At 39.8% G+C, this 25,384-nt stretch overlaps 2 protein-coding genes across 4 annotated transcripts in view; both read left to right on the plus strand.

The window, feature by feature from the left end:
• Nucleotides 1–25,384, plus strand: part of cdk2 (cyclin dependent kinase 2) — a 434,240-nt gene that overhangs the window by 40,307 nt on the left and 368,549 nt on the right. The gene's annotated exons all lie outside the window — the stretch shown is intronic.
• On the plus strand, nt 1,734–25,370 carry LOC144672584 (ras-related protein Rab-5B). 3 transcript variants are annotated; one of them, XM_078534401.1, is made up of 6 exons: nt 1,734–1,846; nt 10,586–10,857; nt 12,640–12,791; nt 13,924–14,046; nt 14,582–14,675; nt 16,468–19,482. In XM_078534401.1, the coding sequence occupies exons 2-6, from the start codon at nt 10,695–10,697 to the stop codon at nt 16,581–16,583; spliced, it is 648 nt and encodes a 215-aa protein (XP_078390527.1). In that variant the 5' UTR covers nt 1,734–1,846; nt 10,586–10,694; the 3' UTR covers nt 16,584–19,482. The 3 variants fall into 3 exon arrangements, with proteins under 3 accessions (XP_078390527.1, XP_078390529.1, XP_078390528.1); XM_078534403.1 differs by lacking the exon at nt 16,468–19,482 and adding an exon at nt 25,238–25,370 and having other exon boundaries at nt 1,738–1,846; XM_078534402.1 differs by lacking the exon at nt 14,582–14,675 and having other exon boundaries at nt 1,738–1,846; nt 16,468–16,750.

The raw sequence follows: 25,384 nt of genomic DNA on the forward strand, positions 1-25,384 counted from the left end.
GAAGTGAGCACGGAGACGAAGGCGGCGGAAGAAGAGTTCAGCATTGTGCTGAGCCCGAAATTCATTGAGATGAGGGCGTAAGGGTATGAAACTAAGTCCTTTGCTGAGCACTGAACGTTCAGCGTCGGAGAGGGGAAGGTCAGGGGGTATAGTGAATACACAGCCGGGGCTGGGATTGGAAGACGGGATGGGGACAGAGGGACAGGCAGGGGTGGAGGGTCCTGGATGGGTGTTGGTGTCGATGACTTGTTGGAGCTTGCGTTCCTTTGCACCTGAAAGAAAGAGACAAAGTTTCTTGTTGAGGCGTCGGATGAAACGAAGAATAAAATAAAACTGGGGGCACGCGCAGCTTAGAAAAAGGGTGCGGCGGTGCTGCTGGAGGGAGAGGTCGAGTGTGTTCATATGGCGGCGCATGGCACTGAGTGTGGATCTCAGAATGCGACGAGAACAGCAGTCCAAGGAGCCCCTAATCATGTTGCTTCCTGTTCCTCAGATAAGGCAAAATGATTGATTTACTCTTGGTCTGTACAGCCTTGGATCTGATTGGATCTGACCTCTTTATTCAATTCCTGTTGTGCTTCCACGTTTCCTGTTCTTCTCAGAGAACTCGAGCAGTTGAGTTCAGTTTTAATGACACCATGTATGCCCAAATAGATGGTGTTGCCATGGGATCCCCTCTAGGCCCAGCTCTCGCAAACATCTGTGTTGGGTTCCATGAGAAACAGGTCTTCAATGGAATGACACCTAACCTCCTGCCCCTCGCATATTTCCAATATGTGGATGATACGTTTGCTATATTTAAATCTGTAGCAGCATTTAATCATTTCCTTGCATGTCTTAATGGACTTCATCCTGTGCTCAAATTCACCTTTTGAAATGGAGCAGTCAAATAAACTCCCTTTCCTTGAGGTACTAGTTGAGAAATCTGCCAGGGGATTCTCTACCATGGTCTACCAGAAGCCTACCTTCACTGGTCAATATACACGTTGGGATTCTTACAGTTCCACACGCTATAAGAAGTCTGAAGAAGGATCATACGGACTCGAAACGTTAACTCTGTTTCTGTCTCCACAGATGTTGCCAGACCTGCTGAGTTTTTCCAGCATTTTCTGTTTTTGTTTCAGATCTCCAGCATCTGCAGTATTTTGATTTTCTATAAATTCAAGTTCTTTTTTATGTGTTTGTGGCTGGTGCCCGTGGAACGGTCCCCCAAAAGACGTGGGAGTTCATTTTCATAACCTTTGCAAGGTTAGTAGAATTAAATTTATTATGGGAAATGGAGCTGTTCTATCTTGCCTATCTAATAATACTAACTGCACATCAAAGTCATTCAGTCTATAGGAAGTGCTTTGGGCCTTCCTGACAAACGTGATAAGATATCATATGAATTATTTTGATATATTAATTGCACCATATCAAAAATGCAATTCTTGTATTTTCCAATTGTATAAATTAACTCTGCCTGAACTCATTGTTTTCTGTACCACCTGATGTCAAGAAGAGAGAACCAGACTAACCTTGCTACCGGAAGTCCCGCCTTCACAGTCAAGCTCTTCCTGATTGGTTCACTTAGAACGTCAACCCGCCTTAGAAGCCTTTGGCCAGTGGTCTGGCCTTGATTGTCAATCACGCGCACTTCCCACTTCTATTGACTATTAGAGCAGCCGCGCCCGCCTTCTTGCGCTGCCATTGGCGGAGGCAGCTGTCAATAAGAAACGTCAGCTTTTTATTGAGTCCCGGAGCTGTCCGTTAGCTCACACGGACGCTTGTGGTCCAGACTTGGCTGATTATCAGTTCTTGCGACACTATTAAAAAAAAACCCTGCGAAGTTGAAGACGTCGTGAAGGTAGAAAATTATCATCAGTTTTTAGTCATAATTGTTTCCGAATGAGCCATTCCTATTCGAATGTTGGCTTAGATTCGCCAAATTTTCCCGAGTTAAAGGGTCTCTGTTTTACCAAAAAAAAAATGTTCTGGTGGGTGTGGAGATTGGGCGGACAGAAGCAAAATGCAGCATTTTAAATGTTTCTTATATCCGAAGAATGGATTTAAAAAGCTCCCTCCTTTTTTTTTTAAAGTGCGAGGTTGACATTGTCAGTCGGTGTCCGGTGGTTGGCCCGGGGTTGGGTTGAAGTTAATTTGGAACCGAAGGTTGGTCCTTGGGCCTTGACCGATTCCTTATGCTGGGGTTTAAACGAATATTCTGGGCAATATGTGACATTGGTAGTTTATGCTGTTGAAGTTGAGGACCTGAACATAAATTCCGTGAAATTATGATGTGCAATGAAACATTCATTGTTTTCTTTCGTGCCATTTTTTTGTGGGACAAAGCCTTGGGCGTGATGTTACTGAATTGCTCAGCCCAAGAATCTTTGCCTGTCTTCCATAGAAATCAATCCGACTGCCCAAGAAAATTTTAGTTCAATTTGTTATTTAAATTTGTGCCATATGCGTTGTAGTAATTTAAAACAAGAATTAAGAAGTATAGGAGCAAGCTCTCTGGATTCTATTATCTGCTCATTTCTATTATCCAGAGGTGGGGTGAGGGTAAAGTGAAACTGGATTTCTATTGCGTCTAGCAGCACCTTGAGAGAGAAAAACAGATCTAATGTTCCGAATGGAGTATGACTTCAGAAGATGTCGCTAGACTTGCTGCTGTAGAGCATTTGCAGCACTTTGCTTTTACAGGTATTTCACAGCAGCATCAGTATTTTGTTTTCCACATTTTTCACTGTACAGCAACTGGTCTATACTTATTTTGTTTGGTAAAGGGGATGCATGCTGGTGCTTAGTTTCAAAGAAAAGTCAATTTTGCTGGGAGGGAAAGCAAGTAATTCAGTAAGTGTTGTAGGGTTTTTTTTTGCATGATTTTACTTTTGAACTCTACAACCAAGAGTAGAGTGTCAACATTACTGAATTGTTTTACTTCTTTCAATGCACGATTCCTCCCCACCCCCCCACAAACTATTTTACAGTCTTGACTCTTGGATGTACTTGGGTTAAGTGCCCTCTTGCTCATAGTTTATCCCACAGCCAACACCCCTAAAGCAGATGTGACCACTTATCTCATGTGCCTATTGCTGTTTCTTGCATTTCAAATGTAGTCATTGACTTCTGTCGTGGGGAAGTTTAGAATTGATCATTCATTAAGGAGGTTATAGCTGGGCACTTGGAGCTCAAGGTAATCCAGGAAGAGTCAGCATGGTTTTGTGAAAGGGAAATCATGTTTAACCAATTTATTGGAGTTTTTTGAAGGAGTAACATGCACAGTGGATAAAGGAGAGCCTGTAGATGTACTGTACTTTGATTTCCAGAAGGCATTTGATAAGTTGCCACATCAAAGATTCTTTACACCTTGTGCTTTTATTTTCTGTAGTGGGTAACATATATTAACATGGATAGAAGATTGGCTGGCAGAGTGTGCATAAATGGGTCTTTTCCTGACTGGCAGGATGTGACGAGTGGCATCCCACAGGGGTCTGTACTGGGGCCTCAACTTTTTACGATTTACATCAATGACTTAGATGAAGGGAGTGAAGACATGGTAGCTAAATTTGCAGATGACAAAGATAGGTAGGAAAGTATGTTGTGAAGAGAACATGAGGTTGCAGATGGATATAGGTTGAGTGAGTGGGCAAAGATCTGGCAAATAGAGTTTAATGTGGGTAAATGTGAAGTTGTTCACTTTGGCAGGAAGAACAAAAAAGCATATTACTTAAATGGAGAATGGCTGCAGAGGTGCACAGGGATCTAGCTGTTCTAGTATGAGTCACCCAAAGTTTAGTATGCAGGTACAGCGAGTAACTGAAAAGGCTAATGGAATGGTATCCTTTAGGCGAGGGATTGAACATACAACTAAGGATGTTATGCATCAGTTATACAGAGCATTGGTGAGTCCTCATCTTTACTATGTGTAGTTTTGGTCTCATTTAAGGAAGGATGTAAATGCATTGGAGGCAGTTCAAAGAAGGTTTACTAGATTGATACCTGGAATGAGTGGGTTTTCTTATGAGGAAAGGTTGGACAGACTGGGCTTGTTTCCACTGGAGTTTAGAAGAGAGGGGTGACTTTTGATTGAAGTATACAAGATCCTGAATGACCTTGACAAGATGGATGTGAAAGGATGTTTCCTCTTGTGGGTGAATCCAGAACTAGGGGGCACTGTTTTAAAATTGGGGGTCGCCCTTTTAGGACAGTGAGGAGAATTTTTTTTCTCTCAGGGTTGTGAGACTTTGGAATTCTCCGCCTCAGAACGTGGTGGAGGTGGGGTCATTGAATATTTTTAAGGCAGAAGTAGGTAGATTCTTGTTAGGCAAGGGAATCAAAGGTTATCAAGGTTAGATGGGAATGTGAAAATCAAGACACAAGATCAGCCATGATCTTATTGAATGGCGGAGCAGGCTCGAGGGGCTGAATGGTCTACTCCTGTTCCTATTTCTGAAGTACTTAATTGGCAATGAAGTACTTCTGGGATTTTGTGTAGCTTTTTTAGAGAACTATACTATGTATAGTATAAAACTATACATAAAACTGTATAGTTTTACAGTCAAACTATATTTATAGTTTAAATATATATCTACTTTAGGGTTTTGGTGTACTTGGAAGCCTATTGGATGCTGATGTTGTATGGAAGAAAACAAATCACTAATGTAATATGATGGGTGATTTTTTTTTCCTTCCCCCTCGGAAATTGTGAAGCACTGCAGTTTCCTATAATGCTGTAGATATTCTACACCTAGCTTACTAGGGCAGAAGTCCCTGCTTTTTTTAATTGGGAATCCCTAGAGTGAGGAGGGACATAGTACTGTGAAGACATCCTGTTTTCTTGATAAAAGCAAAAAACTGCGGATGCTGGAAATCCAAAATAAAAATACCTGGAAAAACTCAGCAGGCTGACAGCATCTGCGGAGAGGAATACAGTTAACGTTTCAAGTCCATATGACTCTTCAACTGAAGAGTTTCCTTGAGCCTGTAACGTGGTTTAATAAAAGGCTATTGGTTTGAACTATGGTATGGTGGATTCAGATGATGCAGCTGATTACAAAATGGATTATATAGAATTTGTAGGTAGGCATTTGAAATTTTTAATGCAGACTGGTGTGCAGTGCTGCACTTCCATGAATAGTGACTTGCTGGTCATGTGATCAACCATTGATCAGAACAATAGAATGTTCAGCTAGACAGGCAAGTCAGAAGTCCTGGTACTCTAATCAGATCACACTTGCTGACCAGTTCTGGTTATGAGACACTTAAGCGCTGGAGATCATGGAGAGAAGAGCCAGAAGTCTGAATTATGACAAGAGGAAATTGGGCTTTATCAGCCTTGACGGATGTCTTGATGTATATAAGAGGTTAAATAGCATGGAAAAGTCAATCTGGAAAACTGATTCAAATGCCTGAAATAAATTGAGACTGGCCGAAGAACCTCCTGGTACCTGTAATCGGTGTGCAATGAATTTCTGTTGAAATTAATGGCTTGGAATAGTGAGCCAACTGTCGGAGGGGAATTTCAAGTTATTTGGATAAATTTGCTAAATGTTCATCCCTCCTGCAAATAGAATGGGTATATAACATTCTCAGCAGATTAAAAAAGGTATGTATGCTTAAAATGTTTGTCTGAAAGTTGTATTTGCTTAACCTGCAATTTTCTTAGACTCCCTTACTGGGGAATGGTTTCTTGTGCTAAACTTGGGGGTCCTCAGTCAGGTATAGCTTCGGATCATCCATGGTGTTCACAAACCTATGAATTCAGAGCAGGAGTAGGCTACTTGGCCTTTTGAGCCTGCTCTGCCATTCACTAAGGCCATGGCTGATCTGACTGTAAATCTACCCCCAATAGTCTTTCACCCTTTGTTTATTAAGCATCTACCTACCTCTGCCTTAAATATTCAAAGACTCTGCTTCCACTACCTTTTTTTGAGGAAGAGAATTCTAAAGACTCTTGACCCTCCTGAGGGTAAACATTTCCCCTCATTTCTGGCCGAAATGGGCGACTCATTTTTTAAAAATAGTGACCCTGAGTCCTAGATTCTTCCACAGAAGGAAACATCCTTCCAAATTCACACATTGCTCCAAACAGGGTGAATGTGGCCTATCGCTATAAAATTATAGTGGGATAATACTGTGCTTTTTGACTTGTACACTGGGAATTGGGATGAGACTGGGCAAACTTGCATGTTGCATGAGAAATTAGCAGCCAGCAGAACTGAATCGATGTATTTTTAATTCTGGCCCTACAGATAAAGATAGAGGTTATGGACTCCTTGAGGAGCTGCCTCTTTTCTCTGCGCGCGCGCGCACACACACACACATCCCCCCCCACCCCCACCCCGGCCCCCAGATTTTGTTCATGACATTGTCCATTTTGAGCATTCCAGGTCATAATTTGAAGCTCCTGTTTTACCCCAATTTCAGGAGTGGATCCTTTAAACTTTGCAGGCCTACGGGTTTGGGCTGGGTGATCTTGTAATCTTGATTTTAAATTTATTAATATCAGACTTTTGAGATGCATGGAATGCAAACTTGAAATCTGACTACCTGAGTCTCTACAGTATACCTCTAGCCCATGAAAAAGACTCCCATTCCATACTGCACCAGTTTAAAGCTCTTTGGCAATCTGGATGGCTGGTGTGGGAAACAATTACTATTGAGTAGCTGTCTGTACAATGGGCTCTAGATTGAGACTGAGTTTATTTCTCATCCATCTAGCTGCAAGGGTTATTTCAGTCTTTGTAGACTCTTCCTTAGAAGGTAACTGCTGGCATCTAACCCTATGCCCTTCTCACAGCTAGGTGTTTACTTGGCTATAACATCATCTTTCATCACTCTTGGTGTGTAAATAGCTGAAAGTCTGAACACTGTTGCAGACTAACATGAATTATGGTCCCTTGAAGATCAATGTTTATTTAGTAATATAGGAAAGCTTATTGTCAATAGTGTCATAACTTAAATGATCACTCATCCATCTCTTGATGGACTACTTTCACTACTTTGAATTCCTAAGCCTCAGGGAATAGCAACTTTAAATGACCTAAAATATGAAATATTCTGCCATATGTATAATTCAAACTGTAGTCCAGTAAAGTACTTCCATCTACTAGTGGCTGAAAAGGTCTGAAACTTTGCTGTACTAATGTGATTCATGAGAATTTTTCAAATTGAAGCAAGGAATGCAAGAAGCTTTATTCGTGTACAAGTGATTTGTAGTTTTCTTTTCAATATTCTGTTTCATTACTATCTGAGTTGCTTTGTAGTGCTTAATCCAAGCCAGCTGGTCGTCATGTTTGTCAGTTGTCTAGGGGTTGGTGCTGATGTTCATATCCTGTAATGGAAATGCCTATTTACAAAAGTAAGCTTGCCTTACTTAAATTAGCATGTGATAATTTGATAGTCTTGGTGCTCAAACCAGAATTGTAGCAGCAGTGAGTGGTGGCTGTGAGGAACTGTTGGTGATCCAAAAATGTGTGGCTCAGGCCTATTGAGTAATGAGATGAGTTCAGTAACATTATCCTTGTTTACTAGACTCCTGCATGTTCCAAATTGTGTAATTTTGGAGCTTGCTGAATGAGAACTCAAGTCATGAGACATGGAATGATTTTATGTACAAATGAGGAAGGTTCTGTTGCACCTTGTCCCAACCAGGGTGGGGGGGAAAGGAGGAGAGGAGTGTGAATTATCAAGCCCCACTATGCCACAGGCTATACCACTCTCCAATGGCAAATTGTGTACCTATACCTCTCTTACCCAGAAGAAAGACTTACACGCTTTTTTTTCCAAAAACTCAATTGTTAATTTATTTTAAAACAAAACTTCTTTTAACAAGTTGTAAGTACTAGTTAACGCTATTGTAATCAGGAAGTATCACTATCTCTTACTAAAGAATTTCCCCAGTGCGTGGGCACACACTAACAAACAGTCTCTCTGCAGAGATGGGCTTTGGAGGGTGGGTGTTATAAAATAAAGTCCAGAGTCTTGATACCATCGACCTGGAGTTTGTGTGGATGCCTGGACGTTCTCTCCTCCAACTGGTCTTAGCTTTGCAGGTCCAAATGCAGACGAAAGTTACACTCAGGTGAAGGTTCTCTGGCTAAGATTGATTGCCACACAATTTTAGGCAAGGTAGAGAGGAAGCCAGTCAAGGTAGCTGCCTTTCCTCAGCTTGCTCTCCAACAAGCAGGTTCATAACCTCCCCTCTCTCATGTGGCTGCCTTTTTTTGTCTCCCAGCTTTTCATTAAGTAAAGTTCTTTACAGCCCAACACACACAACTCAAGTAGGTCAGGTGATTTCATGGAAGAGGCCTGCTTGTTTACAGTTCCAAGGTGAACTTATGACCTTTTTGGGCATGGGGGGGCAATCCCAGGTTAGCCAACCACATGTCCAGATCATGCCATGTCCCTCTATTTTATAAAAGAACACTTCAGTCTTGAGAGTGATGATTCTGTCTTTAGGTTATGGATTTGAGTTACTGTCCTGTAAATACAACATAGCAATGTTCTGTCTAGCTTATTCTGTACAAAATTGTGGCCACAATGTCCACCTGTAAGTGTTTACATATTTGCCTAACTCTTATGTGGGTGTGAGCAAATTGCTATTTTTTTAAATTTGAACTTTTCATAGATTGAAGATAAGTATGTACTTAAGAGAATCTATCCTATTGGAATTGCCTGCAGAAGTATGTAGGCCTCCCCTTCAGTCTCCAGCCTGGAGCTTGACTTTAGAAATGTAATCTGGACCTTTAAACTAGAAACCTATTTCATGTGATAACCAGGTAGGAAAAGTCCAGAATTCATGCAGCATGGGACTTGTAGACTTCATTCTGTTGCTAAGGAGCTACAACTGTTTGGTAGTAAACCAGGTGAAGTTTACTCTCCTGCTCCTTCCTCTAACTGCCCCAATTGTAATCAGATTTAATTTTGCAACCTAATCATTTAAACTTATGGTGCTTGCATCAGAGACTGGGGATGACTGATGCAAACAGTCAGGCCCAGAACATGGTGATGATGCCTGATCAGGTGATAGGTCTAATATTCCACCACCAAGGTATGTAATGTTGGTACATAAACTTGCTGTAATGGGATCTGCTTTGCTCAGTCTGTTGGAGGATCATAATAAATTACATGTCCCAGATTAGCTGGAAACTGAATTTTTTTTTTGTATTGTGCACTTCACTACCTTGTCCTGAGCCTTTTTCAGCCAATGAACAACTTTTGAATTGTCACTCTTCCAACTGTAGGACATCTGGTGCAGTTATTGCACTGCTCTCCATTGGGGCTCATCCCTAAACAACTATTTCATTTTGCAATAACTGGCAATTTCCATTGAACAAAAGCTTTTTCAATTAAATCTTGTTGTAACTACTTCTTCAGAGAAGCCAGGTTAATGAATATTTTTAATCTGCTAAACCGTTTTCCCCTCATTTGACCTTTTTTACCCAGCCTAAAGCCACAGTGCCAGCACAACTCTGCATCACATCAGTGCCCAGCTGTTTGTCTCATACTATCGATTTCTAATGTTTTTTTACTTTAGTTATTTTCAACTATTAGTCCAGATTACTTGTATCTTCCTGCCATTCCATTGTTTATTTTGAATGTAATTTTTATTCAAATCAGTTGAAGCTCCATAATGTCATTGCATTTTTGGTTAGTCATGTGGCTTTTGGGGGCCAAAAATTGCAGTGCTTGTACAATAAGTAGCCAGTGAAATGGCCATATACTGAAGTTGTAAGATTGCTCACTACATCCTAGTAAGAAAGTGGCATAACTTAATACCAAAGGAGATTTACTGAATGACACTAAACCATCTTAACTATAATAAAATTAGAATATTGTAGCTTTTTTTTTTCCCAGCAAAAATGGTTACATCAGCTTCCTTTACTATGTGGTGCACTTTCCATGTTTGTTTTTCTGCCCCCCCAACCAATTAGGCAGCTAGCTAATATTCTGGTTGGTTGATTAGTGGGATCTTGGTTCACATCTAACACTGGAATACTTATCTAACATACAGTTTGCTCAAATGCATGCAGGTTTGTTCATTAATTTAAATCTTTCAGACTTGTGGGCTGTGTGGTGGGGGCCTTCACTTAACTGCTGCTCATTTTTCAGTAAACAAAATATCTTGACACAACTACTTGAGAAACTAACTAATAAGAAACTAGATCTTTCTTGTACAACTTTTTTGTTTGACTGTAGTTAATTTTTTTTGTCCCTATTCATGGTACCTCATCCTTATCCCTGGAACCTCTGCCCTAAAACTATCTCCTGTCCCATACTCCATTCCTGACATGGCCTCTGATCATGTCTCTAACCATCAAGAAATTCCCTTTTTATTAAAGCCTGCCTTTTTAAAAAAAACCTCTGACTAGGCCTTAGTCATCCCTAATATCTTTTTTTCTTTTTTTAAAAAAAGATTTATGCCTCAAGGTGCTTCAGATACAAACAAGATGTGGCTGATTTATCAGGGCATAAGTGTGTGATTATCATTTGGTTTGATAGGTGTTTGACTGAATTGCTTGATTAAAAACACATCACTGAAATAATGTGTATGTATATATGCATTAAAACTTTAATCTGTTTTTTCCCCTTGCAGGTTGGATGGTTTCAAGGCAATCTTGGTTCCACAGCGGTGCCTAACCTCTGGAATTGGTAGGCTAACTTGTTTCTGCTAATAGGATCCTATTGCAATTACTGTTAAGGGCATGGCCAGCAGAGGAGCATCCAGGCCAAATGGTCAGTCCCAAGCCAGCAAAATCTGCCAGTTTAAACTCGTATTACTAGGGGAGTCGGCTGTGGGGAAATCCAGTCTTGTGCTACGCTTTGTTAAAGGACAATTCCATGAATACCAGGAAAGCACAATTGGTGGTAAGTCCTCTAAGATGTACCCATGCACGATGACACTGAAGAATAGCATGCAGTAGCTAAGGACTGTCTGCCTGAGCTATTTGCACAACTTCCTCTTCTTCCCCCTGCCCTTATTCTTGGTATAGTGGCTGACTGGCTGCCCTGTGTGACACCTGTGACTTTGGCCTGCAAACCCCCCTCCCCACAGTCACTAAGCTACTTGCTTAAAAACAGGAGTGAAATACTTTTTCTTATTTGTGCTTTTAAGAACTAAACCTCTCCCTTAACCATTAGCTTGTCTTTTTTTTTAAACTTAATGCTATGAAAAATGAACTGCTGTGAAACTGGCAAGTTGGTTGGCAACTGTTGGGGCAGAATGCAGCAATGGTAAGGGACTATTAACTGTTCCTCAACTTAAAATTGCTGCTGTTTTAACTGATCTGCTCAGCTGTGCTGCAGTACTTGGCAACCTTTTTGCTGAATGATGTTCATCCAAGTGGGTTGTTTGTCAAAGAACTTCTCCCTAATCTATTGGCTTTTAACATGCTAATATATTGTAGCTTCTGATGCCCATTATTAGGATTTCCTGCCATTCTTTTGGGGCATTGAGTTTTTTGAATACTTAAGCCTTGCCTACCTGTTAGCAATATGTCCATTTGTCATTACTTTTGGATAGCTTTCCTGCAAACCAATCACTTAATGTTGCAAAATATTGAGGCAAATAAGAATTCTGGGCAACATGTTAAAACTTGCAACTAATGTCACCTAGGGTTCTACAAAGCTTGTGACCAAATATGTCCTTTTTGTCTGACTGGAGTAAACACTTGCTGCTGTGTAGAATCTCTACAGACCAAGTTGACTAGATAAGGTTATGACCAACTCTACCAAACCTTGGCATGATCATCGATCATTGGCAATTTAAATCTGGATTTGGTGGTACTTTTATGTTTTCTCTTGGCATTCCCTGTAACTAATATCATAAAAACAAATTAACTAGTCCATATCTTTGCTGTTCAGGGGCTCTTCATATAGAAGTTAATTATTACTGATTGATCACTGGTTGTGTGAAGTTCTTTAGGATGTCATGATGGATATATCAAAAGCACCAATTAACACCTAGTGCATTTGGTGTTTATTTCTTTTTTAACCTAACTGATCAAAGGAATGGGCAGTTTCTCCTTTCTAACCTTCCAATGGGAGTGCTAACTCTTGCTGATGCTTTGTAATGTAAGCATCAGCAATATTCTGAGGCAGTGGAAGGTCATGGGTAGGATGGGGTTGAGGCAAGGCCATTGTGAATATAAACTTGATCCACTGACGGTGAAGGGTTATGGATGAGATTCCTGAAGGATACAGCCAGATATTGTGATTTTTTTTTTTAGGGTGGAAATTGAGATTCAAGTCTTTTTTTTGGGTCCCCAGCTATTTATATGGAAAGTAAACATCTCTTGCAGGTGTTAAAGCTGCAATACTGTTTTAATGAATGAGTTTTATTCTATTTTAAATGGCAAGCAGTTTTACAATTTTGTCCAAAGATCAATACTGTAGACTCCTGATACTAAATCCTAAAAGTGTAATTTTTTTTTTTTTTTTTTTTTGCACAGTCATGGCCAGGGAGGAATAAGTGCTCAAGTTGTCTCTTGTAGCTCCATGACTAGGTCTGTTTCAGTTGCCTGCTTAACTTCCAAGTAGTCTTAGCTTTGCTTTGATTCCCTGTAATTTGTTGAAAGCCTGTAATGTAAAACACTGACTAGCAAGTTGTTCTCAAAGCAAAAAATCCTGACGTTGTGGTTTTTTAAACAGCTGCATTTCTCACACAATCTGTCTGCTTGGATGACACAACAGTAAAGTTTGAGATCTGGGACACTGCTGGACAGGAGCGCTATCACAGTCTAGCTCCCATGTACTACAGAGGTGCTCAAGCTGCCATTGTGGTTTATGACATCACCAATCAGGTTAGAATTACAGATCAATCATTGGGATTGGGCATTGTCCTTGCTATAATGGAACAACAAAAGATGTTTGTTTCAATACTGCTTTTTCTAGCTGGTGCTATCTTGTTTATTTTTCAGGCTTAAGTTGAAATGACAAAGGGGGTAAAAAAATTAGAAATACTTAGATTAAAGTAACTTGCTGCTAAGCATTCTTAGAGTATTCACCATTTATGCACCAATAATGGGAATGCCTTTGTAAGGGAATGTACATTTCTATTTAGGCCAGTGAAATCCTTTCTGGATAAGCTTTCTCCCAGCATTAACAATTAATTGCATTTTTCTTTGAGTATGCACTTGGATAATTTTGAGGTATCCACTGCTTTCTGAGGGTGGCAAATACCATAAACCTGTGTCTCGGCTAAAACTTGCATATTTACAACTAGAATGTATGCATAGAAGCAGTAAAACAGTTCATTGTTGAAAGCTAGTAAATTTGCCCATGGGGTGAAAATAATTCAAACATATTGAACAGCTTAGTGAATGGACGGGGGTGGGGGGGAAGGCCTTTTTCAGATCTCCAGCTAGAGTTAAAGTTAACTGCAGTCTATTTTTAAAAAAAAAAGGTGGTGGGGTGAAAGGCCCTATATCCAAGAATTTTTAAGGAGTTTTTGAACAAATGCTTGTGCTAGCCTTTCAGTGTACACTGGCCTTCAATTTGGGGTGCCTTATAGATGAACTAATGATTCTTTATTAAATACAATCTCTAGACTCCTGATTTACCTATATTCTGTAAATGTTTAAGACTAATTTTCGGTTTCAGATGAGACCGACATGGGCAGTAAGCTTCTCAATTGGGTATGGAAGGGAACTAGCCAAGAGGAAATTTACTTCTGGTTTGTGGATATTCCTATTGTGCCTCTGATGACAAATGGCAGTGGAGGTACTCTTTTGCCATAAAATACAGACTTGCATTGTGTGTGAAGTAGTTTTCCACAAAACAGTCCTATTTTAAGTATTGGTGAAGCTCTTGTGCTATTGCAGGAGTGACCTAGTGAATTATTCCTTGCTTCCCCCTCACTAGAAATATTCCTATAGTGATGCAGCTGGAATTCAGGAATGAGAATCTCTATAAATGCCATGCTGTTGTTTTCAGGAGACATTTGCAAGAGCAAAGACATGGGTGAAAGAGTTGCAGCGACAAGCAAGTCCCAATATAGTTATAGCACTGTCGGGAAATAAAGCTGATCTGGCTAATAAAAGGATGGTGGAATATGAGGTAGGTTCTTTTTTTTTTTTGTTGGGTGGTGGAGGAGAAATATACTTGGAATATAGGCACTTGAAGCTGTTTGTAGGTGCTTGTCTGGCTTTTTAGACTAAACATAGAATAGCCAAATCAGTACTGCAGCAATTGACTTGGAAGTGCACAACAATTGAATTAAACACTGATCTTTCTGTTCAACTCCATCTGGATTTATTGGATGAAAAGTCTGGCAAACTTGGACTTTTGGCCAGCTCCTAGTAAATATGAATCAGTTTACTTGCCCCATCCTGAATGCTGTAGGGAAGATACGAAAATAACTTTTTTAAACTGCACTTTGTTTTTAGACCAGATTAAAAACCCATTCAAATAGTCATACTGTGTGAATAATTCCTTATGTTTAAGAGCCCTCTTCTGACCCCAAAGCTGCTGAATGCAATGGAATTGTGATTTTAGTAACTTCACAATTTTGTCTGTAATGTTGTGAAATTACAATTTGTCAGCTCCTCTTGATTCATCTTAACCTTAATTGCCACTCTTTTTTTAAAAACAGGAAGCACAAGCATATGCAGATGATAACAGTTTGTTGTTCATGGAGACATCAGCAAAGACAGCAATGAATGTTAACGACCTATTTTTGGCAATAGGTAAGATTAGCAATTTTGAATTGAGAACTGAATGAATTTGCCTTGAGTCGGAAAAGCAAACCTTTGATCCATGTACCAGATCAATGTGTTAAGCCATTGTGAAATGTAGTCTAGGGATAATTAATTTTGTCTCTGAATCTCAAACTTGGTTAAAAGTTTGAAATTGAGAATAGTTAAGAGGGGAGCCAAACAGATCATAGATGGGTTTTGGGGTTTTAAAATTACAAGGAAATCCCATTTTGTTAATGGCATAGCTAAATATCTGTCTCTTAAAAATGGATATGCTCCCAGGAAACTACATTTTGTATGCTTGCAATGGGAGCCTGAAATAACTTGTTTGAAGGTATGTTGAGATTAATTAGTGTACATAGTTATTGTCTCTTCCCATGCCCCACCTTTAGATACTGCTGGTCTAGATTTTAAACTGACGTAGCTATGCCACCTTTAATATTTGCATTACTGGTGACCTCAAACTAATCAGAAAGCCAACTAAACAAGGTTAACTTGGATATATCCAAGGCTGTAATACAAAACCCTTAGCAAATAATGGAAAGGAACTTTGTATTCAACCATTTTCAACCCTGCCTTCTATATGAAGAGCTATGGAATGAGTCACATTACTAGTTTAATTCATGTAGTCCTTCAAGCTTTTTGCAGTAAGTTGGTAGCATTCTATCACCTGAGTCATTTGTGGCTTCTTGTACCAATTTGGGATCTCCTGCACATAATCTGTGCTAATAATTGTCTGGTAGTACAGAATGTGAGTATTGCTGAAAAAGACACATTGTTGAAGCAAAAAAATGCTTTGGCAACATGTCTTGCTCAATCTATGCTGATGCTCCAAAGCAGTACTCTGGGACTGCTGCATTGTTGGTTCTGCCTTTTCAAATGGGGACATGAGCAGGGGGGCCCCGTCTACATGTCAAAAATAGACATGATCCTGTGGCATCATTCAAGAATGGTGTTGTGTGCAATCAACATTCAACCAGTGCTAGCAAAAATATTAACTGGTCAGTCGTCTCACTTGCTGTTTGTGGTACCTTGAGCGCAAATTAGCGGCTGCATTTGGCTACATGACTGCACTACAAAATTACTTGGTTGCAAAGTGCTTTGCAATGCCCTAAGGATGTGATGAGGCGCTATGTAAACAAAGCTCTTGAAATTTAGTTGTTTTTAAACCCCTTGTGGCTGCTAGCAGCTCAAGCTGCAGGTTCCTTGGGTAGGACTAGAAGCTTTTTTTAATATTTCTAAATATATCCTACTTCTACACTTGGCTTGATTTAAATCTGCTTCTAGCTGAAAATCGCATTGCGCAAATCAAGCCTCTGGCTTCAAAGGTGGTTTTCGCAGCTCAATTGATCTTCAGGACTTTGAAGATTTGACTGACTGGGGTTTAGTATGACACTTGTTACACAACTGACAGAACAACTATGGCAGCCTGGAGAAGGGAATGCTGTCAAAAGGAATTCGCATCTTTTGAGGTTTAGGACTGTGGTTTTGCAGTTAACTTCCTGTGAGTTAACTCGACTGCTAATGTCCAGGATAGTCCTGTGGGAATGTGATAATTAGTCACTTAGTACCCAAGTGATTGAGATAATTGAAGTTCTTAACTAACATTAGTTTGAACATCTCCAGTTCCAACCAGAATCTTCCACATTCTTACTATTATACATTCTACCACTTTTTTAATGCATCTTGAAAGTGGTTCCCAAATGATTTTTAAGCTGCTTTCAAAGGCTGATAAACCTCCTGTATCACTTGGGGCACCATTACACGTATCTTTATCTTCCAGCCAAGAAGTTGCCAAAGACTGAACTTCAGAATGCCAGTGGAACAACAGGGCGCAACAGAGGTGTGGATCTCCATGAACCATCTCAGCAGAACAAGAGCCAGTGTTGTAGCAACTAAGCAAACAATGAAGGAGCTTGCTCCAAGTTGACAACTGCACATTCAATAACGAGTTGAAATGGAATCTCTACATCCATGCCTTTTGCAATGCCTCCTTTAAAGTACCTGCAGAATGGATGTGGGACTTGACTTACACCCATCTTTATTTTGTACTAGAGATGCAAATATCAACCTAATCACTCTTATTTTCCTCCCCTTTTTTAATGTTCTTGCTATGTGAATGCACGTCTGTCTCCTAAAACACCAGTTATTCAAAAGCTTTTTTAAATGAAACACTTGTAGATAATTTGGAATTCAAATTTAGATTGTTCTTTAAACTGTAACTTTGCAGCTTGTGCTGAATGTAGACTGTATCCTCAATTTGTCAATGTTTGGCCTATATTTTGAAACTGCACAGAAGTATCAGTATTTGCATTGTTTAACCTTGGCAGTCAATTCTTTGCAGTTTGGGAACTTGTGGGAATTGGCCCTTTCTAGGATGGAAATTGCAGAGGAGAGAAGGACTCTAATAAACAGTGGCATGGCTATCCTAGAGTAATCAATTTGGCTGCTAAAATTTATAATGAAAATTAAACTACTTTTTTTGACAACTAGTTATTTTAACTGAAGGTAGATTTTAATAGGAGCCTGAGAACGGTTTAAATCTCATTGTTAAAGTTTGTGCAACAACTATAGGCTCAACTTCGGATCTCATTACAATGCTTGCCTTTTTGGAGTTTAAGAGACATATGCAGGCTTGCAAAAGTTGTGGGGGTGGATGGGAAGGTACACCTGAAGCTAAATAATGCACAGGTGAGGAATTCGGGCTTAATGGTGTGAATGCAGTTTCAAAATAGTGACATGGGCTACAATAGTATGCTTTTGCTCTTTCTGGGTGTATCCCAAAGTTGAGTGCAGTAAATAAGCTAGCTGTGAATCTTTTTTATGGGGGGTGGAGAGGGAAGATTGAGCAAGCTTCATACTGTAATGACTAACCACTACATGTCCTGAACAATTCAACCCACTTGCACTCAGCAATTTGCTCAGCCTCTTGCAATGAGGCTTTGTACATACATGACTGAACTGACATCTACAGAGCACTTGCCTTCTCTTAACACCCTTTTCTGATAGTATTCCCATTTTGAATGCAGTGCCAGTTGAACAAAATCAGATGAGTTAGATGCATGCTACAATCTCTCCACCTTCATTTGGAAGGAGGATGTTAGTTTTCTGTTTAAAACTGACATGGCAGTGAAGTCAAGTTTAGCTTTATTACTTGATTGTCAGTGGTAATAGGATCCTACAGCATAAACCTTTTTTGTTTTACTTTCTGGAAAAATACTTTGAAGCTTTTGCCCTTTGCAAGAACAATCCACTCCAAATTTCAAAGCTATTTTTGCTTCTCCCCCTCCCCAGTTGCTTTCTGAAAATGTTGACTTTTAGACACAATGATGATGATTTTCACTCATTTGCAAAAGAACCCATTTTCCTCCCCACCCCCACTTGGAATGAATTTGTAGGTTCAGCAATAGTTACAATCAGTTCCTGAATCTGGATTGCCTTATAGAAAGGTTCTCCTTGCAGGCGACTGACTCCAGAATGCCAATTATGATATAATGCAGTGTTTTGGGGATGAGGATACTTCTAAATGGCATGGTCTGAAAGCCAGATGATTCCCTTGAAGATTAATCAATGGTCAAATTCACTGAACTTTAAAGACTGAGCACTTGATTTAAAAACTGAACGTTTTAATAATTTGAGTTCCTGATTTTCTTTTTCTTCTCTAGCAGAAGGATTGAAAGCTGATTAATGTAGTTCATAGCAACAGTACCACAAGTCTGCGGTATAGAAGTTGGGCCATAGCACAGTGCTTCAATTTTCAGATACTTTTAAATGTCCAGAGAACTCCTGAGATTGGGCGTTTTTCTTGACAGTCCAAGGTCTTGGAGTTGTCAAAGTAGAATGTGTTTTAAATTTTAGCACCTTTAAATCAGCCACTGTTGGGAGCATGTGATGAATGGTTAGGCCTTGCATAGGAATTATTTAACCTTTTTCTGATGCACTTTACTAGTTCTTGTAATTTCTTTGCATTTCATCTAGTCTGGTGCCTAGTTATCTGTCTGTATATGTATGAATCGTGCACTGAGAATATTTAAAAATCTGGCCTTCCTGTAATATTGAAGAATTAGGTTTTCCTTTGGCAGTTGACTCCATCTAGTTGCCTATGACTTTCACATGTTTTATTGAATCTTCAAATGTAAAAACTGCTCCTTTCAAAACTTGTAGCTTGGTTCACAATCCCTATTTGCCAAATTTTCCTTTCAGCACATTCCAGTTCCTATGATTTTGAGTAGCTTGTCTTGAATTAAAGTGGGGGAAGCCATGTCTGGATCTCATTCCTTGAGATACATTAAGTGATTAGTACAAGTCAGTATCCATGTACAAGATGGTAGTCTGATATTTTAATGAATTGCATGGCACAAATGCACATGTTAACAAATGATGCTAATTGTCATCAAATGGAAGTAAACTGAACACAATTGTGGATGCATTAGATTTTTAAAATCATTCTCTGTGCAGGATCTGTAAAAGGTTGAATTTCAGTGCCAAAAAACTGGTCAAGTGACTCGTGAATAGATGCAGCAGCAATTCTTTCTAAAATTCATTTGTATTTTGTACTTAAACTAGGCTTTATTAAAGATTATGTTGCAACTAAATAATGGAATTCTGATTCATGTATTTAATGTAACTATCAATGTATTAAACAGATGGCCTTTCTTATGCTATGGATTATTACTGTGCACTTGAATGGTAATTTTGCTGATAATGTTTCATTTGAGCAAATGTGAAGGGATACTCTGCCACTGAGTGTTCAGAACAACCTGGATTATGCATTAAACTTGAGGCTTTCACTTTTGTACATCCTTTTGTGTGTTTCTTTTGTAATATCTAGGTGCTTATAAAATGGAATATATATATATATTCCAAGCGGCTATCTTTCATGCATATGAACACCAATTTGTTTGCCTTGAGCGGAACTTGAAGTTTAGCTGCTGATCTGAATGATCAACAGGTTAGCACAATTTTGACTTCTAAGCCCCCAGGCTTCTAAATAACAACACCATAGATAATCAGCTATCTGCCTCAATTTGCCAACAAATTGAACTTTCTTTTTCCTGGTGTGGTAAGGTTTGTGGGGAGGGGATGAAATCCAGGACAAGGTTTTGTTCTTAATAAGGATGGCACTTTACAAACAATCTTTAACATTACCCCCTTGTCTACATTTTGGCTTTAAGTGAAATTTCAGTATACTAATATTCCTATGGCACCAGTACAAGAGAAGTGAGCAAGTAGTCTGAACCTCTAGCCTATACAGTTTTTTGTAACATTTTACAATCCATTTATACATCTCCCTCAATCCAGCTGAAACTGCCCCTCCCTACTGTGATTTCTCTGGCTCAAATTCTGCATTTTCTGGTCCTGAGTCATGGACTCTATTACACAACTGTTTAATAGCATCACAAAATGCATACTGGGCTAAAATTCAGGTTCACTTTGGTATTTTAGCTGTTGTATCACCTGTGTCTATTTCCAGCTGTGTATTTTTTTGCTTTTAGTTGCTGACTTTTCAACCTGCATTTTTTTTTTTTTTGGTCACCCAGATCTCAACCACTTGGTAAGTGCAGCAATATCTTTGCAGACAAATGCAGTGGCCAAAATGTTCACAGCAAGGCTTGAAACAGCAAACAATGGATGACTGACCTTTAGTGATATTATTTGGCAGGGCGGGGGGTGGGGGGGTGGCGAGTGTGGCGAGTGATGAATGTTGAGCAAGACACAGGTTCATGATGGCATCACTGACGATACATATTTCTTTAATTCGTTACAGCAGTATAATGATGACCTTTGAAATGTTGAGGCTTTTATTCTGAATCTCTTCCTTGATAACTTGTTTACTCCCCACCCCTAAGACAATGATTTTTGGGTGGGGTGTAGTTTCACCTGCATTGGTTGCTGTGATAACCTTGTCCCACATCATTCGTGTGCATTAGTGGTAATGTTTTTTTTGTTCCAAGTAATTGTAGCCAGATACTGCCATATTACCAAAAGTCATTACCTGACCTGTGCCTCAACAACTCACTTCCTTTCTGTGGAGCCAGCTATATTTAACTTGCATAGCCAAATATCTTCTGACTTCTACAGTGAATGATCCTTTCCAGGGAAGATCCCATGTCTCAGTTAATGCAGTAGCCATAATGATTGGTTTGCATGTTGCAACCTGGTGCCTTCAACCATAAGACATTCCCTCTTGCTGAACATTCTCTCCCCTGCAGTGCAACCTCTTGCTGCTGTTGTCTACAGGTTCTGTTCTAGCTGGTATTACTCAAGTGTTATTTCAATCTTTTTGCATTGTTATGAGACACAGCATTTGTCTCGAGTGAATGTAAATGCTGGAATAATGGACAGCTCTGAAAGCAAAAACATGAAAATGGCATCTGTCAAAAAAAAGGGAGGGGGGAGTGTAGATTTAGTTCATGCTCTGAAGTTCTTAACTCCATGTTAAGTTCAGAAGGCTGTAAAGTGCCTAACCAGAAGATCTGCTGTTCCTTGAGCTTGTGGTTGAGCTTCACTAGAACACTGCAGCAGGCCATGGATGGAAATGAGCATGAGAGCAGTGTTGTGAATTAAAATGGCAAGCAACCATAAGCTTGGTCATGCTTGTGGCCTGAGCAGAGGTGTTCCATAAATCAGTCACCTAATCTGTGCATTGTTGTGGAAGGTTACATCATCAGAACACATGTGACAGAGACTGAGGAAACAATAGAATGGAGTCCTTACAGGGAGGTGGGGTTTGAGGAAGTGCAGTCAAGGTAGGTCAGAGTCAGGTTTATGATGAATATTAGTCGACAGCCTATCCTCAGTTGAGAAAGGGAAGTGTTTGAGATGAACCATGTGAAGGTGAGAAGGGTGGAAATTGGAAGCAAAGTTGAAGTTTTCCAGTTCCCAGCAAGAGCAGGAAAAGGCACTGATACAGTCATCAATGAGAGAACAGATTCAGCCAGATGTGGAGGGTGGGGACTAGTTGGGCTTCTGGTTTGTTTCCTTCCTCTGCAATGGCAACATTATCTAAAAGCGTAAGGTCTGCTTGGTGTAGCAAGCATCTCAAATTATGACCTGGATGAGCAGGACCTTCCTCCAACTTAAACTCCGTAAAATCATTTTCTTCAACTTCTACAAGCCTCCTGTGAACTCCGCCCCTTAATGGTTCTACAAGGGATATGAAGTTATGTTGAACAATCCTCGAGTTCAGCTTCCCCAACCCCCACCACCCCAAACAATCATAAATGCCCCACTTTGTGATTCCCCAGCTACTTTATACGTGCTTCTACGACTGAACTAAGTGGATTGGATAGTGTAAACTGGGAGCTACCTAATGAATGGCAGTATCCCAGAATCTAACTTGAGCAAATGCCAATATGAAAGTGCTATTTTGAGTTCTGATACATATCCTGTACACCAGCCTGCTCATGTCTTCACCTGCCTACATGTGCACTTACCAGCAAGAATCCTGCAGGAACCTACCCAGTTTTTGCTTGCTTTTTGTGGTTAGCATCAGTGACTGAAGTCATTGTTCTGCCCTTTGGCTGGTTTGTGAGCAGAGAGTTGAAAGATCTTGGAGGAATTGTTTTCCAGCAAGGAACTTGAGAAAGTTACTATGGAAAAAAATGGTCAATTTCTGATGAATTCTCTGTCTGAATTTGCTTCTGGGATTCAGCCAATATTGTCTTAGTGTTTTAGTAAATCAATATTTATGACAACTAGAATGGTGAGGCTATTCGAATCATTAAAACCCCCACCCCCTCCCCCTCTCCAAATGGTGTCATCAGGTAATTGCAATGATGTGCAGCACAGAGATAAATTATTATGGCACAGGATCACAAAATATACAGCACAGAAGCAGGGCATTTGTCCAAACTAGTCAGTGCTGGTGTTTATGCTCCATAGGAGTCTCCTCCCATTCCAGCTTTTTCATCTCAGTTTCTCAGCATATCTTTCCATTCCTTTTTTTCTCATGTACTCATCTAGTTTCCTTTCAAAAGCATCAGGTTAAGAATGGGATTGGAGGCATAAATATAAGGATTCATGATAAAGTGCTGTAAATTGCTGTGGTTTCATTAGCACCATGGGAATCTAATTTGGGAACTGCAGCCAGTCAAGGTTGCATATTGAAGCTGCCTTGGCATAGTTGATTAATGTTCTTGCTTCTGGATCAGAAGTTGTGGAGGATTTGGGCTCCTAATCAACTTCCAATGAAGTGCTGAGGGAGAGAACGGAAGTGTCGCAAGCAACTTAAAAGCTTAGGGTTCATCTTGGTGGCTCTGCTTCCCTTGGATTCAATTGCAGACACCAATCTTGTGGGAATCGTAACACAGGTCGCTTCCTAAACTCGTAACAGCATTCCAGATCCTTCCTTGTATTGCTGATATATATCCAAATTGATTTCAGTGAGTGTATGTGTGATTTCCTATATCTCTGGGTGGATTTTTAATGCATCACTTCATTACTTGTTAGATATACAGGAAACTCGAGTACCTTGTTTTCAGGCTTTATTGTGCAAAAATAAAATTTGCAAGTCATAAGGGTGTGTTCCTGAATCTCTGGGGAAGATGGGATCGACTTGGTTTTGAGTCTTATTTTTCTTCCTTCTTTCCCATTACTTGTAGAACCATCGTCCATTATTGAAAAGGAAAGAGAACTCTTTTTCTCCACTTTTTATTGCTTATAGACACAGATCCTGATTACTTTCCTTTCGCTTAAAAACATTGCTGTTTTAAATATTATGGACACAACAGTTACGTACTACCATTAGTGTCTTGCCTTAGGCCCACAGCCATTACTGTCCTGTTTAAATAAACAAACACAACATTAGAACTGCGAGTTTGGAAGTGAGTGGGTGGAAAATTCAATGGTGTTATTGGAGGTTGTTCTTGTGCACTTTTAATTTTTAACAATAGCCAGCTAGAATGGGTTGTCTGAGGTTTGGGGGCAGATTACCTGCCTGCAACTTAGCCAGAAAACAGTACATGGTGCAGATGACCCAAGAAGAGAAAAATTTACTTTTTAAGTGTTAGTGAACTTGTATTACACTTTCAACTCATCAGACAGAGAAAAAGCTGGAAATGTAAAGCAGGTTTGTAAGTATCTATAAAAATTAACATTTTGGATGCAGGCTCTCTATTTCTCTTTGACTCTGTACTAACTAAAATATATTGAAGAAGTGTTGAGGCATTTCAAAACTGGAGTTTGATATTGGCAAATGTGAGGTAATGCACTTTGGACCCATAAAAGATAAATTGGAGTATTTTCAAAATGGTGAGAAACTAGTGCCTGTGGAAAAGCAAAGAGATTTGGGGGGATGGGGTAGGTACACATTATTTAAAACTACAGGACAGGTACAAAAAGTAATCAAAAAGACTAATGGAATATTGGCCATTGTCTCAAGGCATCTGAAAAAGGGGGGGAAGTTATGCTTCAGTTGTATGAAGCTCTGGTTAGACCCCATCTGGAGTCTTGCACTCAGATTTGAGGCACCGAAGCTCGAGAACAAAATATTGCATAAACTTGGCTTGTATTCACTTGAGTATAGAAGATCAAGACGTGATCTGATCGTGGTGTTTAAAATGATGAAAGGATTCGATAGGTTAAATACAGAAACTATTTCCACTGGTGAGGGAACTCAAGAATGAGGGGAAATAATCAATTAAATCTAGTCCATTCAGGAAATCAGGAAGCGTGTTCTCATACAAAAGGTTGTAGAAATCTGGAATTCTCTTCCTGTGAAATGCTGGGAGTCAATTGGAGCTTTCAAATTTGAGAGTCTTTTAGGTCAGGGTAGCAAGGGATGTGGAGCTAAGATTGGTAAATGGAGTTGAGGTGCAGATCATTCAGGATCTATAGAAATTGAATCATGGCTTGAGGGGCTAAATGGCCTTTCTCCTGTTAAATTAATTACATCTTGTTTTTGACACCTACATATTCTCAGGCATGCTAATTTATGTTTAAAATGTTTAATCTTAATGTTTGTTATTTCACCTTTAAATTACAAGATATCTATTGAACTGCCTTTTGTCAAACTCTGACTAGGCCAGTCAAGACTCGCATGTTTTTTTTTAAAAACTCACATGTTTTTTGGAGGAGGAGAAACTCAATAACCTGTTCTGCTTGTCTAATTTTGGGGGGGGATAACTGCGGGTTTGCAATCAGCTTTGCAACCCACTCCTGCCTTCGCTGTTCAAAATCCTAGACAAATCGATGATCTGATCTGAACAATAGTTTTGGTATTTTAAAAAAAAAAATACTAACACAATGCTGACTCTCCCATCTGTGGTTAGGAGATTCAAAATACTAACACAATGCTGACTCTCCCATCTGTGGTTAGGAGATTCAAAATACTAACACAATGCTGACTCTCCCATCTGTGGTTAGGAGATTCAAAATACTAACACAATGCTGACTCTCCCAACAGTGTTTAGGAGATCCTGGCGCTAGGACCCAAAAGCCTCCCAAGTTCCAGGCGGGACTGGTGGTACCGCCACAATCCAGAAATACCTTGAGCAGTGCAAGTGGCTGTGTGGAGGAGCCTTTTAAAGTCAATGTTTTTGTTATTCAAACAGGCTGATCGGTCCGGAGATGGCGATACTGTACTTCGGAAAGAATGAAGCAACAATTCTGGCAGGACTCTGCGCCAAGTAAATCTCGCTGAAGGGTCGGTAGAAAGTTTGTCCAGAAGTTCTGGCGTTCTGAGCAACTTTTTTTTTTTG

Source organism: Cetorhinus maximus, chromosome X, assembly GCF_964194155.1.
Source record: "Cetorhinus maximus chromosome X, sCetMax3.hap1.1, whole genome shotgun sequence".
Taxonomy (NCBI): domain Eukaryota; kingdom Metazoa; phylum Chordata; class Chondrichthyes; order Lamniformes; family Cetorhinidae; genus Cetorhinus; species Cetorhinus maximus.